This window comes from Entelurus aequoreus, linkage group LG11, assembly GCF_033978785.1.
Source record: "Entelurus aequoreus isolate RoL-2023_Sb linkage group LG11, RoL_Eaeq_v1.1, whole genome shotgun sequence".
NCBI classification, from domain to species: Eukaryota; Metazoa; Chordata; class Actinopteri; order Syngnathiformes; family Syngnathidae; genus Entelurus; species Entelurus aequoreus.
Window position 1 is genome coordinate 20,517,992 of NC_084741.1, and position 17,998 is coordinate 20,535,989.

At 39.4% G+C, this 17,998-nt stretch overlaps 1 protein-coding gene across 5 annotated transcripts in view; it reads right to left on the reverse strand.

The window, feature by feature from the left end:
• znf385d (zinc finger protein 385D) overlaps positions 1–17,998 on the reverse strand; it is a 528,085-nt gene that overhangs the window by 202,201 nt on the left and 307,886 nt on the right. For all 5 annotated transcript variants that reach the window (XM_062062667.1, XM_062062664.1, XM_062062665.1 and 2 more), the window contains one exon: positions 12,629–12,774. In XM_062062667.1, coding sequence (XP_061918651.1) covers positions 12,629–12,774 — 146 coding nt within the window. The remainder of the gene's footprint in view (positions 1–12,628; positions 12,775–17,998) is intronic.

Consider the following 17,998-nt stretch of genomic DNA (forward strand, 5'->3'; position numbering starts at 1 on the left):
ATGTTGTTCCAGACCACAGCAAACATTACCTAGCCTGCCAAAGATTGTAATAAATCTATTAAAAGAAGACAGCCTGCCGTTTCCTTTAACTTGGACACACACATCTATACCTTTGGTCATTAACAGCCAGTAATTTCCAGGAGTTATCTCACTTTCTGAGTAGCCTCTGATTTACTAATGGTTTCTAATGTTGGAAAAATGTGTAGAATAAATATTACATTTCAACATTTCTGTCAACTAAGATTTGCTTTAGCCGGCGACACATAGTCATTTTGATAGTAGGCTAATATACTGTAGCTAATATAGACACTTATGTCATGTGTCGTGTTCATTATAACACTTATATACAGTGTTTCATTTTTTGCGGCTCCAGACAGATTATTTTTTTGTATTTTTAGTCCAATATGGCTCTTTCATCGTTTTGGATTGCTGACCCCTGGTTTAATGTATCATAAGATTTATGTTAAAATAAAGCCATTTTATTTTGAAAAGCACCGAAAAGTACCGAAATACATTGACATATTGGTATCGGGACAACTCTATTGAAATCGTAACAGGTGGAGCGTGCATGAGGCAGCGCTCAAAAAACTCCAAGAGGAAGTTTTGCCAGGCAGACCTCGCTGGTAACTGGAAGTCAAGCTGAAGAAAAAGATGTTTGAAAGTTCCTACCAGCCATTTGGATTCTTGGAATTGCCGCACAATTAGCGATGAGACAACAGTGAACTCCTGAACCTTCTCAAGAACACCTCATCACCTCGCCTGCCTTCCCCCTGGGCTAATCTCCGCTTCCTTCCACCGCCTCCTTTGTTCTTCAGCTGCGCTCCACACATCCTTTAAAGTCGGCCAAACTCGTAATTCAAAAGGAAGACACCGAGATTTTAAAGAACTCAAATAAAATATATATTCGAGCCGATCCGCTTCTTTGTTTCACAGCCGTTGTCACGAGGTTTTGACGACGCTGCGGATTTCAACCCATATTTCCTTGTAATGACTTCCTAAAAGAAAATCAATAGCATGAGGGAGTGCATGGATTTTAAAAGCTGCACACGCAATTACTGCGACATGTTTAAACCAAAGTACAGCCAACGGTTTAAAACGCAGTAAACTATCACCATTTTTAATGGTGCACGATCATTATTGGTAGGAATTATGATGCCACACCAATAAATAGCTCAGATTACTCAAAAAAAAAAAAAATTAAAGCTTCTCCAAAGAAGCGAGATACTGTGCTTTAGGTGGGTTTGGATGAGCAAATCAGGCGCTAGGTGCTACATTTCCCCCGGAGCTCACAATGTAAACAAACATGGCGTCAATCAAATATTACACCAAGAAGGTCTAGAAGAAACCCTGCTGTAGCCCTGGCAGACCTAGACTACGCAGATGACATCTGCCTGTTGGCTGATCGCGTGGAGCAGGCACAGGAACTCCTGAACAGAGTGGAGGTGGAATGTGCCAGGGTTGGCTTCAGACTGAACGCAAAGAAGACTGGGGTAATCACCTATAACCTACACATGGACCACCAGCCAATAACAAAATCAGATGGCAACACTCTGCGAGAAGTCAATGACTTTAAGTACTTGGGTTCCTAGATGAACTCCACAAGGCACTAGCGTGGAGGGCCCTGAACGGTATGTCAAGAGTGTGGTGCTCGAATCTCCCCCGACACATAAAGCTGAGTCTATTCCACGCCACTGTGGAGTCTGTCCTCCTGTATGGCTGCGAAAGCTGGAACCTGACACCCACCCTGGGTGCTACACCAGAATGATACAAGCTGTTCTGAACGTGGATTAGAAAACCCACATCACCAACCAGGACCTGTACGGGCAACTGCCGAGGCTCAGCAAGAAGGTAACAGCTAGGAGGATGAGGGTGGTCGGCCACTGCCACAGACATCGGGAGCTCCCGGCCAGCAGGCTGGTCCTATGGGAACCAACGGGCATCGATCGCGAGGACGTCCTGCGCTAACGTACGTGGACATCCTGAAGAAAGATACAGGAGCTGAAAGCTCTACGGAGCTGGCCGGGTGTATGAAGAACCGGAATGATTGGAGACTCCGATGGAAGCTCGTCTGAGGACGACAGAGAGAGAATCCTGCGAGACTTAATTACCTGCAAACACTCTGCGTGAAGCATCCAATCGGCCCTTAGTCTTGGCTTTACGGACTCTGTACCGGAACTCTGGCCACCTGTTGTGCTGGCCCCCCTCTGCACTGCAAACAGTCCGGCGTTTTCCCCAGTTCTCGTCCGATCATGAGCACACCTTGTGGTGGTGTGCTTATCGGGTTTGATTCCCTTCTTAAGTGTTTTAAAGTTAAAAGGTAAAGTCCCAACGACAGTCACACACACTAGGTGTGGTGACATTATCCTCTGCATTTGACCCAACCCCATGTTCACCCCCTGGGAGGTAAGGGGAGCAGTGAGCAGCAGCGGTGGCCGTGCTCGAGAATCATTTGGTGATTTAACCCCCAATTCCAACCCTTGATGCTGAGTGCCAAGCAGGGAGGGAATGGTCCCATTTTTATAGTCTTTGGTATGACTCGGCCGGGGTTTGAACTCACAACCTTCCAGTCCCAGGGTGGACACTCTAACCACAAAGCCACTGAGCAGGTAAAACATTTTTACTTAGCCTTTCTCCCTCAAAATGACACACAGCCGTTCTAATGTGCTCCATGGAGTGCTTTGCCAGAAAGCCTGCAAACTCGGCCGATGTTAATTGGGAACCATTGTTCGTTGGGATGGACCCTGGGTAAGCCTGTCCAGGCAGTCGGTAATGGTTGGCGTTGTGGTGGAGCACACACCTCAGGCCACTTAGAGTGCAAGCCATGGAGTTGGTGTGAGAGGCACAACGGCAGGTTGACCCACTTTCCCGGCGACAAGGCAGCAGGCGCAGCTACGTACCACTTCAACATATATGCGGGACTACCACACGGTATCTCTGCAGCCCTGCTTCGTCTTCACCAAGTGTCCCTCATATGCCCCTAACTCCAACCTTGGCCCTCAAATCCTTAGGTATGATGGCATGATGCCCCTAGGTTTGCCACACCGACTCCCTACAGGACAGCCCATCACATACTCTGTGATATGGTCGTAGGTTGTCATCCACTGACGAGCCCTCCTGGATATAAGCACGAAAAGTTGTGAGGACCTCATTATCCACTGATGTCTACTGCTGCTCTGCCAACGTGACCACTGTGCTCAGGGGCCCATGCAGGACCAGGACCCAGTTCTCTTCTTCCTGCTGTTTGCAGTTTGGTGACTGCGACGGCCCTTTACAGCCAGTCAGCCACCTGTGTGTAACGCGCCGGCAGTAATTCTGATTTAGGCAATCAGCCCACCTCAATCAGCCTGTGCCCTGCTCCTCGAGTGGCCAGTAATGACGTCAGTGCTTAATGATCTGATGGTGAAGGCCCATCTGCACAGGTACACATGCCAGCGTTTGAACGCCCACACGCACTTCCCTGCATTAAGTGTGACTCCATGCTGTCTGAAGCGAACACCTGCTGCAGGCGAAGGTCATGCAGTGCAACAGAGGGTACATGCACCACCACAATATCAAGGTAGATGGAGACCCCTTGAACACCCGCTAGGATAAGGGGTATCATTTTTTGAAAGGAGCTCGGAGCCGATGATAGTCCAAAAGCCACGCGTTTGTAGCTGAATTCCCCCATGTGGAACACAAAAGGGTTGAGGTTCATGCTCTCTGGCACCATAGGTAGCCAATCCGTTGCCAATTCTTCCGCCGAAGGCAGGGGCTACTTGACAGAAATGATTGCTTTTTTAATGTCCGTCAGGTCCATGCACAAGCAGAGACCACCTCCTCGTTTCTTGCGATGACCAGGTTAGACACCCAAGGAGAGGCGGGGATCAGTTCGATGCCGCCCGTTTCTTGTAAACATTGCAGTTCTGCCTAGAAAACATGGCGGAACGTTGACTCCACTGTCGAGAAATGCTTGAACCAGGTCATAGACCCTAGGCTGGAACAGCTGCGAGTACCGGTCAAGCCATGAGGGTCCCACCTAAACAAACGTGCTGGCCTTGTGCACCCGTCGTGCCGCTAAGACAGACCTGGGCATTCTGCGGCCCGTGGGCCACATCCGGCCCTTTGTTCGTCCCTGTCCGGCCCGCGTGAGGCCAATCATAAATTACAAAATATATTTTAAAAAGTATCTATGTCGAGTGTGCAATACAATGGTGCTGCTTTTGTTTTGAAAAGCGTTATTTGTATTACTTCCGTGTGGACGTATGCGCGTGCGTGATTGTGAGTGAATGTGAACAGCTGCAATCACAAATTACAAAATAAAGTTGAAAAAACATCTATGTCGTGCGCGCAATACAACTGTGCTGCTTTTATTTTGAAAAGTGTTATTTATGTGCGTATGTCCGTGTGTAACCTGTGGGTGAAGGTGCACAGCGACAAGTGATGCACGGTTTACACCCGAGACGCTAAAAAGAGAAAAGTTGATGACGAATGCCGTGTTTTCAACAAGACATGGCCTGCGCAATTGCTCACTGCTCAAGCGTCCTCTGCGCACAGCAAATATATGCCGCGCACAAAATCAAACCCATCTGAATTCCAAACAAAATAAACATGTATTCTGTGAAATTTTGCAATGCAACTCTGAGTGACAGTGACAACAAGCGGCCCTAACGGTGTTCGTCAACACTGTTCAATTGAACACCGTTCAATTATTGTAACGTCTATCGAGATGCTTCGAGGCCAGGAATTATATCGATCACTTTATTGAGCAAAACTGTTTATATTCAGCCATAACCACACCAAAAACATGAGTAAAACACTTCTATCTCGAAAAACGAGTCATTTTCTGCCGTACAAACCAGGCCAAAACCAACTTTTCATCTGTCACCAACACACATAGCACTAAACCACTGGTGCGTTTATGGCCACACAAAAAGTCGGACAACTCAAACACCACACAAAGTTACACTATGACTCCTCAGTCATACGTGTGCTTATTTTACTGTCATTTATTATTAATGTTAATTTATTTATATTAATCATGGAATGCTGTTATTAGAGAAAGTTACAGGAATGCACACTTCATCCTATGCTTACATTTCATTGTGCAACATGAGGATGTTTAAGGGGAACTAAATGTGATCTCTGAAACGGGTACAAATGATTTCCAAAGCAGTGCTTTTGGTATAAAGTTAAGTTAGGTTAAATGAAAGTATTATTTTTATTATTATTATTATTAATCTTACGGTATATTTCAAAAATAATATTGAGCAAAATTTAATTGAAATATTGTCGATGTGGCCCTCCAGCAGTGCTCGAGTTGCTCACGCGGCCCCCGGTAAAAATTAATTGCCCACCCCTGCGCTAAGGGCATGGCACAGGGGCGGTCCCATGATGTTGGCACCCTTACCCGAGCACGCTGACGTTTGTAGACAACTCTGAAATGGGGGTGTGACCATATCCTTTAATAGCACAAGGCTGAAAAACTTGTCAAAGGTGGGTTTATTTAAAATGGACACGTTCATGCCTGAGTCCACTAAAAGCTGAATTGGTTGCCGTCCCCTTTCTTCTTAAAGAAGCACTAAGTAACTTTTCAACCTTCATAAAGTATTTTCATGACTTTTGGGACGATACATGGACTTACAACTAGTTCAATGACACCTCTGTCATGGCCGGAGGTGGTCTGTATCGCTTTCACTGGTACTAAGTGACTTTGAGGAGGGTGGCAAGAACCCTGCCACACCAAAAACTACAAATGTGCTGACTTGCTTTGTTGAAAAGACGGACGTTGATGCGAATGCCTACGTGCAATTACAGAAGCTACATAACAAAACGTTTTTTTCTGAGGAGACAAAAAAAAAGAAAAAGGGAGGTTACCCGGATAAAAGGACAGTCAAGGATCAACATTGTCCCGGCTTTCACTCGCTGGTGTGAGCTCAGAAACGAGGAGAGATTTTTATCCGATGCAGCTATAAGTAATCTTCGATGTTTAAATCACAATGATAATGCTAATTTTAGCTATCGGAAAATTGCGTGGTAGCAATAAATAGCCACCAGTTTGATAGTCCCAGTTCCCCACTGACACGAACAGCCACGCAACAAACTCAAAAGTACTGTCTAAAGAAAAAAACAATGCGATGACTGCAAACTGCAAATATAAAGTTTGAGTAGAATAGGTAGGTTCCTATTGTGGAAAGATCAGTCGTACTGAATCATTTTGGTGTTATCGTGCCAGTTTGTAAGTACCCGACAGTAGTTTCTGACGATTCCTGACGCTATGTGCTGGTCCTCATGGGAAATGTAGTCTTTCTTCAGGCAAAACACTACCGCTTTGGTCTACTGGCGTTGCCAAAATCAACCAAAACGGAAAGTTCTTCAGTGGGGCTTTGACCGTATCGCGGTGATATCATATTTGATTAGGACTAATCTCCAGGTACACCTTGTCAAATCCACCCTTGATTGAGTCTTTCTTACAAAATACACTTAAATCTAAACAACAATATATATATATATATATATGTGTGTGTGTGGAAAAAAATCACAAGACTACTTCATCTCTACAGGCCTGTTTCATGAGGGGTTTCCTCAATCATCAGGATATTTGAGGAAACCCCTCATGAAACAGGCCTGTAGAGATGAAGTAGTCTTGTGATTTTTTTCCACACACACACATACACATACACACACACACATATATATATATATACATATATATATATATATATATATATATATATATATATATATATATATATATATATATATATATATATATATATGTATATATATATAGTTTATACATAAAGTTATCGAGTTTTGAGAGTTATCGATATTGGTTTGCCACATACGAAAGAGGCTGGTACCGGTACAGATGTGAAAAGATAGGAAGTGTAGATGACTAAAAGGGATCCATGCCAAAAGTAGGGCAAAGAACATGGGAACAGACCTGCAGTGTGAACATGGCCTAACAGGAACATGTGTGAGCGTAACAAGGAATGTTTGGCAGACAAATGTCGCTTAGAGGAACGTAAATTATTACAAAACGCAAAACCCCTTTTCTCACACACATCTTGAGAATGTGTCATTTACCACTGAAATTCACCACTTGTCTTTTTCTCTTTTGAGCGTTTTACGATATTTTTTTTTTCCTTTTCCCAAGGAAATATTCACCCAGCAAACTTAACGACGCTGGAAGCCATCTTTCCTCTGAGGGGTTATTTTTACGACTTATATTTCTTATAGCACACCAAAAACCTTCTCCCTGCGTCTAAAATAAAATAATAATAATAATAAAAATGTCCAGTTCGAGAAGCTTTACTGCCAAACAGCGTTGCAGTGTGTTGTTGCCATAGTGACTATTCTGTGTAACAGTGGTTCCCAATACTCTTTTCACCAAGTACCAACTCAAAAAACATGATGACCAACGTTAGAATTATAGTAGCGTAGTAGGCATAAGTATTCTATAAAAAAAAGCAAGGCAAGCCACTGCAATATTACACACACTTTGAACAGTAACACTGTGTTTGAATATTTAAGTGACTCTTTGGCGTACCACTAGATGGAGCCGGCAAACCACAGTTTGATAATGACTGCATTAAAGGGAGGATTTCCAAAGATGGTAAACATCCTAGACAACTACATGTTCGACAAATTTAACGTAGTGTACGTGTTTTATATACAAAATCATTTTGAATCGCAACCAGACTATCAACTTTCAGTCGACAATTCAGCTTTTTAGCTCGATGTCTAGCGCTCGCTCGACCCAGGTTTGAACACTTCCTTCCCGGGTTACACCCGCGTTTTCCTGGACATCAGCTTCCGAGAAAAAAATGACTCACGTGTTTTCGAAAACATCAAAGATTCAGAGCCTTCCAAAGAGCTAACGTATATGTTTGTGTAAACATTGGACTTAGTTGGAGGTCTACGACAAAGGTGTGAACCTTAAAGCCCGGGGGCCAGATCTGGCCCGCCACGTCATTTAATGTGGCCCTTAGTTAACATGAGTTCGACACCCCTAGTCTGGGAACTTAACGCATGTGTTTCCCAAAGCAATTAACATTCTGTGAAAAACCTAACGTACAAGAATTGATTAACGTGGACCCCGACTTAAACAAGTTGAAAAACGTATTTAGTGGTCAATTGTACGGAATATGTACTGTACTGTGCAATCTACTAATCAAAGTCTCAATCAATCAATCAATCAATCAATCAATCAATCAATCAATCAATCAAAGTTCCCCACCAAAACAAAGACAAATCCAAAATTAGGGCTTTCGATAAAGCTAGCATAGATGTTTCTGTTAACATCGGGAAAAAAAAAATCTGCGAACTTAAAATATGGAACACAATTTTATGTGAAAAACGTAATTTAACGTACATTTTTTCAACAATTTAGTTTCAGTGACAAGCTAACGTAACTGTGTTTAGAGATCATTCAAAAGGTAGCATTGATAGTTCTGTAAACATCGGACAAAAATGAAAGTCTACGAACTAAACGCATGTGTTTTCGAAAACATCAAAGACAATTCACAGGCTTAGATAAAGCTAGCATACGTGTGTCTGTAAACATCGGACACAGTTAAAGATCGATGAACTTAACGTACGTGTTGACCTAAACAATGAACACAATTAAGCCTAACGTACGTGTTTTCCCAAATAAATAATATTTTGAGCTTTCAATTTCGTTTCTTTTAAAATCGGACCCAAACAAATCTGAGAACTTTAGGGTCTCCAAAATATCAAACGCAATTTTCTCAGGAAAACCTAACAGTTCAGCTTCTGTGAAAAGCTAACATGTACCCACATCAGCGATAAATCAGAGCCTTTAGTAAAGCTAGCATAGGTAGTTCTGCAAACATCGGACAAAATGAAAAGTGTGTTTTCAAAAACATCAAAGATAATTCACAGGCTTAGATAAAGCTAGCATACGTGTTTCTGTAAACTTAGGATAAAGATCCATGAACCTAACGTACGTGTTTTCTAAAACAATTAACACAATTTAGCTTCTGTGACAAACCTATTGGCGTGATTTCCACCAAAAAAGGAAAATTTTGAGCTTCGGATAAAGCTAGCATACATGTTTCTGTAAACATCGGACACAACTAAAGATCTATGAACTTAACGTACATGTTTCCCAAAACAATTTACACAATTTAGCTTCTGTGACAAACCTAACAAATAGGTTTTCCCAAAAAAATAACATTTTGAGCTTTGGATAAAGCTAGCATTTGTGTTTCTGTAAACATCGGACACAACTAAAGATCTATGAACTTAACGTACGGGTTTTCCAAAACACAATTTAGCTTCTGCGACAAACCTAACGTACCGGTATATGTTTTCAATAAAAAAAATATAATTTTGAGTTTCTGATAAAGCTGGCATGCCTGTTTCTGTAAACATCGGACACAACTAAAGATCTATGAACTTAAAGTACAAGTTTTTCAAAACAATTAACACAATTTAGCTTCTGTGACAAACCTAACGAATATGTTTTCCCAAAAAAATAACATTGAGCTTTGGATAAAGCTAGCATTTGTGTTTCTGTAAACATCGGACACAATTAAAGATCTATGAACTTAACGTACAGGTTTTCCAAAACACAATTTAGCTTCTGCGACAAACCTAACGTATGTTTTCAATAAGAAAATACCATTTTGAGCTTCTGATAAAGCTAGCATGCCTGTTTCTGTAAACATCGGATACAACTAAAGATCTATGAACTTAACGTACATGTTTTCCAAAAAACACAATTTAGCTTCTGCGACAAACCTAACGTACCGGTATATGTTTTCAATGAAAAAAATAAAAAATTGAGCTTTCGATAAAGCTAGCATACCTGTTTCTGTAAACATCGGAAAACATCGGACACAACTAAAGATCCATGTATGAACTTAAAGTACATGTTTTCGAAAACAAATAACACAATTTAGCCTTTGTGACAAACCTAACGAGTATGTTTTCCCAAAAAAATAACATTTTGAGCTTGGATAAAGCTAGCATTCGTGTTTCTGTAAACATCGGACACAACTAAAGATCTATGAACTTAACGTACGTGTTTTCCAAAACACAATTTAGCTTCTGCGACAAACCTAACGTACCGGTATAAGTTTTCAATAAAATAAATACAAAATTGAGCTTTCGATAAAGCTAGCATACCTGTTTCTGTAAACATCGGAAAACATCGGACACAACTAAAGATCCATGTATGAACTTAACATACATGTTTTCGAAAACAAATAACACAATTTAGCCTCTGTGACAAACCCAATGTAAGTGTTTTCCCAAAAAAAGAAAAATTTTGAGCTTTGGATAAAGTTAGCAATTGTGTTTCCGTAAACATCGGACACAATTAAAGATCTATGAACTTAACATACGTGTTTTCCAAAACACAATTTAGCTTCTGCGACAAACCTAACGTACCGGTATATGTTTTCAATAAAAAAAATAAAAAATTGAGCTTTCGATAAAGCTAGCATACCTGTTTCTGTAAACATCGGACACAACTAAAGATCCATGTATGAACTTAACGTACATGTTTTCGAAAACAAATAACACAATTTAGCCTCTGTGACAAACGTAACGAGTATGTTTTCCCAAAAAAAATAACATTTTGAGCTTGGATAAAGCTAGCATTCGTGTTTCTGTAAACATCGGACACAACTAAAGATCTATGAACTTAACGTACGTGTTTTACAAAACACAATTTAGCTTCTGCGACAAACCTAACGTACCGGTATACGTTTTCAATAAAAGAAATACAAAATTGAGCTTTCGATAAAGCTAGCATACCTGTTTCTGTAAACATCGGACACCACTAAAGATCCATGTATGAACTTAACGTACATGTGTTCGAAAACAAATAACACAATTTAGCCTCTGTGACAAACTCAATGTAAGTGTTTTCCCAAAAAAATAAAATTTTGAGCTTTGGATAAAGTTAGCAATTGTGTTTCCGTAAACATCGGACACAATTAAAGATCTATGAACTTAACATATGTGTTTTCCAAAACACCATTTAGCTTCTGTGACAAACCTAACGTACCGGTATATGTTTTCAATAAAAAAATTAAAAATTTAGCTTTCGATAAAGCTAGCATACCTGTTTCTGTAAACATCGGAAAACATCGGACACAACTAAAGATCCATGTATGAACTTAACGTACATGTTTTCGAAAACAAATAACACAATTTAGCCTCTGTGACAAACCCAATGTAAGTGTTTTCCCAAAAAAAGAAACATTTTGAGCTTTGGATAAAGTTAGCAATTGTGTTTCCGTAAACATCGGACACAATTAAAGATCTATGAACTTAACATACGTGTTTTCCAAAACACCATTTAGCTTCTGCGACAAACCTAACGTACCGGTATATGTTTTCAATAAAAAAAATAAAAAATTGAGCTTTCGATAAAGCTAGCATACCTGTTTCTGTAAACATCGGACACAACTAAAGATCCATGTATGAACTTAACGTACATGTTTTCGAAAACAAATAACACAATTTAGCCTCTGTGACAAACGTAACGAGTATGTTTTCCCAAAAAAAAAACATTTTGAGCTTGGATAAAGCTAGCATTCGTGTTTCTGTAAACATCGGACACAACTAAAGATCTATGAACTTAACGTACGTGTTTTCCAAAACACAATTTAGCTTCTGCGACAAACCTAACGTACCGGTATAAGTTTTCAATAAAATAAATACAAAATTGAGCTTTCGATAAAGCTAGCATACCTGTTTCTGTAAACATCGGACACAACTAAAGATCCATGTATGAACTTAACGTACATGTGTTCGAAAACAAATAACACAATTTAGCCTCTGTGACAAACCCAATGTAAGTGTTTTCCCAAAAAAAGAAAATTTTGAGCTTTGGATAAAGTTAGCAATTGTGTTTCCGTAAACATCGGACACAATTAAAGATGTATGAACTTAACATACGTGTTTTCCAAAACACAATTTAGCTTCTGTGACAAACCTAACGTACCGGTATATGTTTTCAATAAAAAAAATAAAAAATTGAGCTTTCGATAAAGCTAGCATACCTGTTTCTGTAAACATCGGAAAACATCGGACACAACTAAAGATCCATGTATGAACTTAACGTACATGTTTTCGAAAACAAATAGCACAATTTAGCCTCTGTGACAAACCCAATGTAAGTGTTTTCCCAAAAAAAGAAAGTTGTGAGCTTTGGATAAAGTTAGCATTTGTGTTTCCGTAAACATCGGACACAATTAAAGATCTATGAACTTAACGTACGTGTTTTCCAAAACACCATTTAGCTTCTGCAACAAACCTAACGTATGTTTTCAATAAGAAAATACAATTTTGAGCTTCTGATAAAGCTAGCATACCTGTTTCTGTAAACATTGGTCACAATTAAAGATCTATGAACTTAACGTACGTGTTTTCCAAAACACATAACACAATTTAGCTTCTGTGAAAAACCCAACGCCCCAAAAAAAGTACATTTGTAAACTGGCTTCTGTAAACATCGGACACAATTAAAGATCTTTGAACTTAACATGCTTGTTTTAAAAACCATCAACCCTGAGTGCATGTTATTGTCAGGGAAACGAACGTTGCCGAGACAGCAGGCCCACCATCGAAGGTCCAAACAAAAAAAATGTCCAAACAACAAAGTGCGACTCACCGCGTTGAATGTTGGGAAAAGTCTGACGGCCGCTGAGACGTTGTCCATGGGAAAAGGAAGAAAAGGCTTCATGCCAAGAGCGCTGTGAACAGACGGCATGGCGGGCCGGGCCATGGCGGGCATGAGGCCGTTGTGACAGGTGTTCCCTGCAGGGGGCGACATACACGGTTACAGCATTTGTACGCGACAGCGCAGACGTCACTTTTCTATACTTGACATTGCACTTGTTTTATTCTGTTTTCATGCTTGCTGACCAACATTAAAGCCAGCGTTAATTACAAAGAAGCTTTTATTTGAAGTGAGGATCTTCTGCACCGCGTTGACACTTTAGAGTTAAAACAAACATGTCCTGACATGAAGTGCTTTTTATTGCCTATGTGTGCTTTGTTTACTCCCGACATTTGCAGAGTTCTGCTCCAAACATCTGTTCCACATGAAGAGTTGGCACCCACGGTTCCCACGGGGTAAATCCCACTCCAGTGGTCTCGCAAACACAACTCTTTCAATGTAACCCGTTTGTTACCATTAACCACTTTCCACCACACTTTTGCTCGGGCACTCCGTCATCGCACCGAGCTCACTTTGAAACATGCGACTGGAACACTAACTTGCACACGCGTACTAGAAGCTAATTGCTTGTTGTGGAGTCAGCACCTTTTACTTGGAACTGAACATGCACAACATGTGATATCTACGCAATATCATGCAATGCACTGATTGGCAGCGCTGATATTTAGTATTTTGACGTGTATCGTTTCGGCCTTTTATAAAATGACTACAGATCGACCCATTATCTGTGTTATTTAGCATTTTGACATGTATCGGCCTTTTATAAAACTAGAGATCGACCCATTATTGGCACTGATATTTGGCATTTTGATGTACTGTATATCAGTATCAGCCTTTTAAAAAACTACTAACAATCGAACGATTATCGACGCTGATACTTGGCATTTTGATGTGTATTAGCCTTTTGTAAAACTACTAGAGATTGACCCATTATCGGTGTTATTTAGCATTTTGACAAGTATCTGCCTTTTCTAAAACTAGAGATCGACCCATTATTGGCGCTGATATTTGACATTTTGATGAATATCAGTATATTGGCATTTTGATGTGTATCAGCCTTTCGTAAAACTACTAGATCGACCCATTACCGGTGTTATTTAACATTTTGACGTGTATCGTATCTGCCTTTTATAAAACTACTAGAGATCGACCCATTATCGGTGTTATTTAGCATTGTGATATGTATCTGCCTTTTCTAAAACCAAAGATCGACCCATTATTGGCGCTGATATTTGACATTTTGATGAATATCAGTATCAGTCTTTTATAAAACTACTAACAATTGACACTGATACTTGGCATTTTGATGTGTATCAGCCTTTTGTAAAACTACTAGAGATTGACCCATTATCGGTGTTATTTAGCATTTTGACAAGTATCTGCCTTTTCTAAAACTAGAGATTGACCCATTATTGGTGCTGATATTTGACATTTTGATGAATATCAGTATCAGTCTTTTATAAAACTACTAACAATCGACTGATTATCGACGCTGGTACTTGGCATTTTGATGTGTATCAGCCTTTCGTAAAACTACTAGATCGACCCATTACCGGTGTTATTTAACATTTTGACGTGTATCGTATCTGCCTTTTATAAAACTACTAGAGATCGACCCATTATCGGTGTTATTTAGCATTGTGATGTGTATCTGCCTTTTCTAAAACTAAAGATCGACCCATTATTGGCGCTGATATTTGACATTTTGATGAATATCAGTATCAGTCTTTTATAAAACTACTAACAATCGACACTGATACTTGGCATTTTGATGTGTATCAGCCTTTTGTAAAACTACTAGAGATTGACCCATTACCGGCGTTATTTAGCATTTTGACGTGTATCGTTTCGGCCTTTTCTAAAACTACTAGAGATCGACCCATTATCTGTGTTATTTAGCATTTTTACATGTACTGGCCTTCTATAAATCTCGAGATCGACCCATTATTGGCACTGATATTTGGCATTTTGATGTATATTAGTATCAACCTTTTATAAAACTACTACATATCGACCCATTATCGACGCTGATACTTGGCATTTTGATGTGTATCAGCCTTTTGTAAAACTACTAGAGATCGACCCATTATCATTGTTATTTAGCATTTTGACATGTATCGTATCGGCCTTTTATAAAACTACTAGAGATCGACCCATTATCTGTGTTATTTAGCATTTTGACGTATATTGGCCTTTATAAAACTAGAGATCGACCCATTATCGGCGCTGATATTTGGCATTTTGATACATATCAGTATCAGCCTTTTAAAAAACTAACAATCGACGCTGATACTTGGCATTTTGATGTGTATCAGCCTTTCATAAAAGTACTAAAAATCGACCGATTATCAATGTTGATACTGAGAACTTTGATATGTATCAGCCTTTCATAAAACTACGACCCGTTATCAGTGTTATTTAGCATTTTGATGTGTATCTGCATTTTCTAATACTAGAGATCAACCCATTATTGGCGCTGATATGACATTTTGATGAATATCAGTATAAGCCTTTATAAAACTACTAACAATCGAATGATTATCAACGCTGATAATTGGCATTTTGATGTGTATCAGACTTTCGTAAAACTACTAGAGATTGACAAATTCCGGGTGTTATTTAGCATGTTGTAGTGTATCGTATCTGCTTTTTATAAAACTACTAGATATCGACCCATTATCGGTGCTATTTAGCATTTTCACCTTTATTGGCCTAATATAAACCTAGAGATCAACCCATTATCGGCGCTGATATTTGGCCTTTTGATATATATCAGTATCAGCCTTTTAAAAAACTCCTAACAATCGACCAATTATCGACGCTGATACTTGGCATTTTGATGTGTATCAGCCTTTCGTAAAACTACCAGAGATTGACCCATTATCGGTGTTATTTAGCATTTTGAAGTGTATCGTATCTGCCTTTTATAAAACTACTAGAGATCGACCCATTACCGGTGTTATTTATCATTTTGACGTGTATTGGCCTAATATAAACCTAGAGATCGACCCATTATCGGCGCTGATATTTGGCATTTTGATATATATCAGTATCAGCTTTTTAAAAAACTAACAATCGATGCTGATACTTGGCATTTTGATTTGTATCAGCCGTTCATAAAACTACTAGAAATCGACCCATTATCAATGTTATTTAGCATTTTGATGAATATCAGTATCAGTCTTTTACAAAACTACTAACAGTCGACGCTGATACTTGGCATTCTGATGTGTATCAGCCTTTCGTAAAACTACTAGAGATCGACCCATTACCGGCTTTATTTAGCATTTTGACGTGTATCGTATCGGCCTTTTCTAAAACTACAAAAGATCGACCCATTATCGGCGCTGATATTTGGCATTTTGATACATATCAGTATCAGCCTTTTATAAAACTACTCACAATCGACGCTGATACTTGGCATTTTGATGTGTATCAGCCTTTCATAAAAGTACTAAAAATCGACCGATTATCAATGTTGATACTGAGAACTTTGATGTGTATCAGCCTTTCATAAAACTACAAGAGAACTACCCATTATCAGTGTTATTTAGCATTTTGATGTGTATCTGCCTTTTCTAAAACTAGAGATCGACCCATTATTGGCGCTGACATTTGACATTTTGATGAATATCAGTATCAGTCTTTTAAAAAACTACTAACAATCGACGCTGATACTTGGCATTCTGATGTGTATCAGCCTTTCGTAAAACTACTAGAGATCGACCCATTACCGGTTTTATTTAGCATTTTGACGTGTATCGTATCGGCCTTTTCTAAAACTAGCAAAAGATCGACCCATTATCGGCGCTGATATTTGGCATTTTGATACATATCAGTATCAGCCTTTTATAAAACTACTCACAATCGACGCTGATACTTGGCATTTTGATGTGTATCAGCCTTTCATAAAAGTACTAAAAATCGACCGATTATCAATGTTGATACTGAGAACTTTGATGTGTATCAGCCTTTCATAAAACTACAAGAGAACTACCCATTATCAGTGTTATTTAGCATTTTGATGTGTATCTGCCTTTTCTAAAACTAGAGATCGACCCATTATTGGTGCTGACATTTGACATTTTGATGAATATCAGTATCAGTCTTTTAAAAAACTACTAACAATCGACGCTGATACTTGGCATTCTGATGTGTATCAGCCTTTCGTAAAACTACTAGAGATCGACCCATTACCGGTTTTATTTAGCATTTTGACGTGTATCGTATCGGCCTTTTCTAAAACTAGCAAAAGATCGACCCATTATCGGCGCTGATATTTGGCATTTTGATACATATCAGTATCAGCCTTTTATAAAACTACTCACAATCGACGCTGATACTTGGCATTTTGATGTGTATCAGCCTTTCATAAAAGTACTAAAAATCGACCGATTATCAATGTTGATACTGAGAACTTTGATGTGTATCAGCCTTTCATAAAACTACAAGAGAACTACCCATTTTTAGTGTTATTTAGCATTTTGATGTGTATCTGCCTTTTCTAAAACTAGAGATCGACCCATTATCGGCGCTGATATTTGGCATTTTGTTATATATCAGTATCAGCCTTTTAAAAAACTGATACTTGGCATTTTGATGTGTATCAGCCTTTCATAAAACTACTAGATATTGACCCATTACCTGTGTTATTTAGCATTTTAACTTGTATCGTATCAGCCTTAAATAAAAATAGAGATCGACCCATTATTGGCGCTGATATTTGGCATTATGATAAATATCTGTATGAGCCTTTATAAAAGTACTAAAATTCGACCGATTATCGATGTTGATACTGAACATTTTGATGTGTATCAGCCTTTCATAAAACTACTAGAGATCGACCCATTATCATTGTTATTTAGTATTTTGACGTGTATCTGCCTTTTCTAAAACTCGAGATCGACCCATTATTGGCGCTGATATTTGGCATTGTGTAGTATATTAGTATCAGCCTTTTATAAAACTGCTAGATATCAACAAATTATTCGACGCTGATACTTGGCATTTTGAACAATCAATCATCAATGTTTATTTATATAGCCCTAAATCACAAGTGTCTCAAAGGGCTGTACAAGCCACAACGACATCCTCGGTACAGAGCCCACATACGGGCAAGGAAAAACTCACCCCAGTGGGACGTCGGTGAATGACTATGAGAAACCTTGGAGAGGACCGCATATGTGGGTAACCCCCCCCTCTAGGGGAGACCGAAAGCAACGGATGTCGAGTGGGTCTGACATAACATTGTGAAAGTCCAGTCCACAGTGGATCCAACACATCATGTGTATCAGCCTTTCG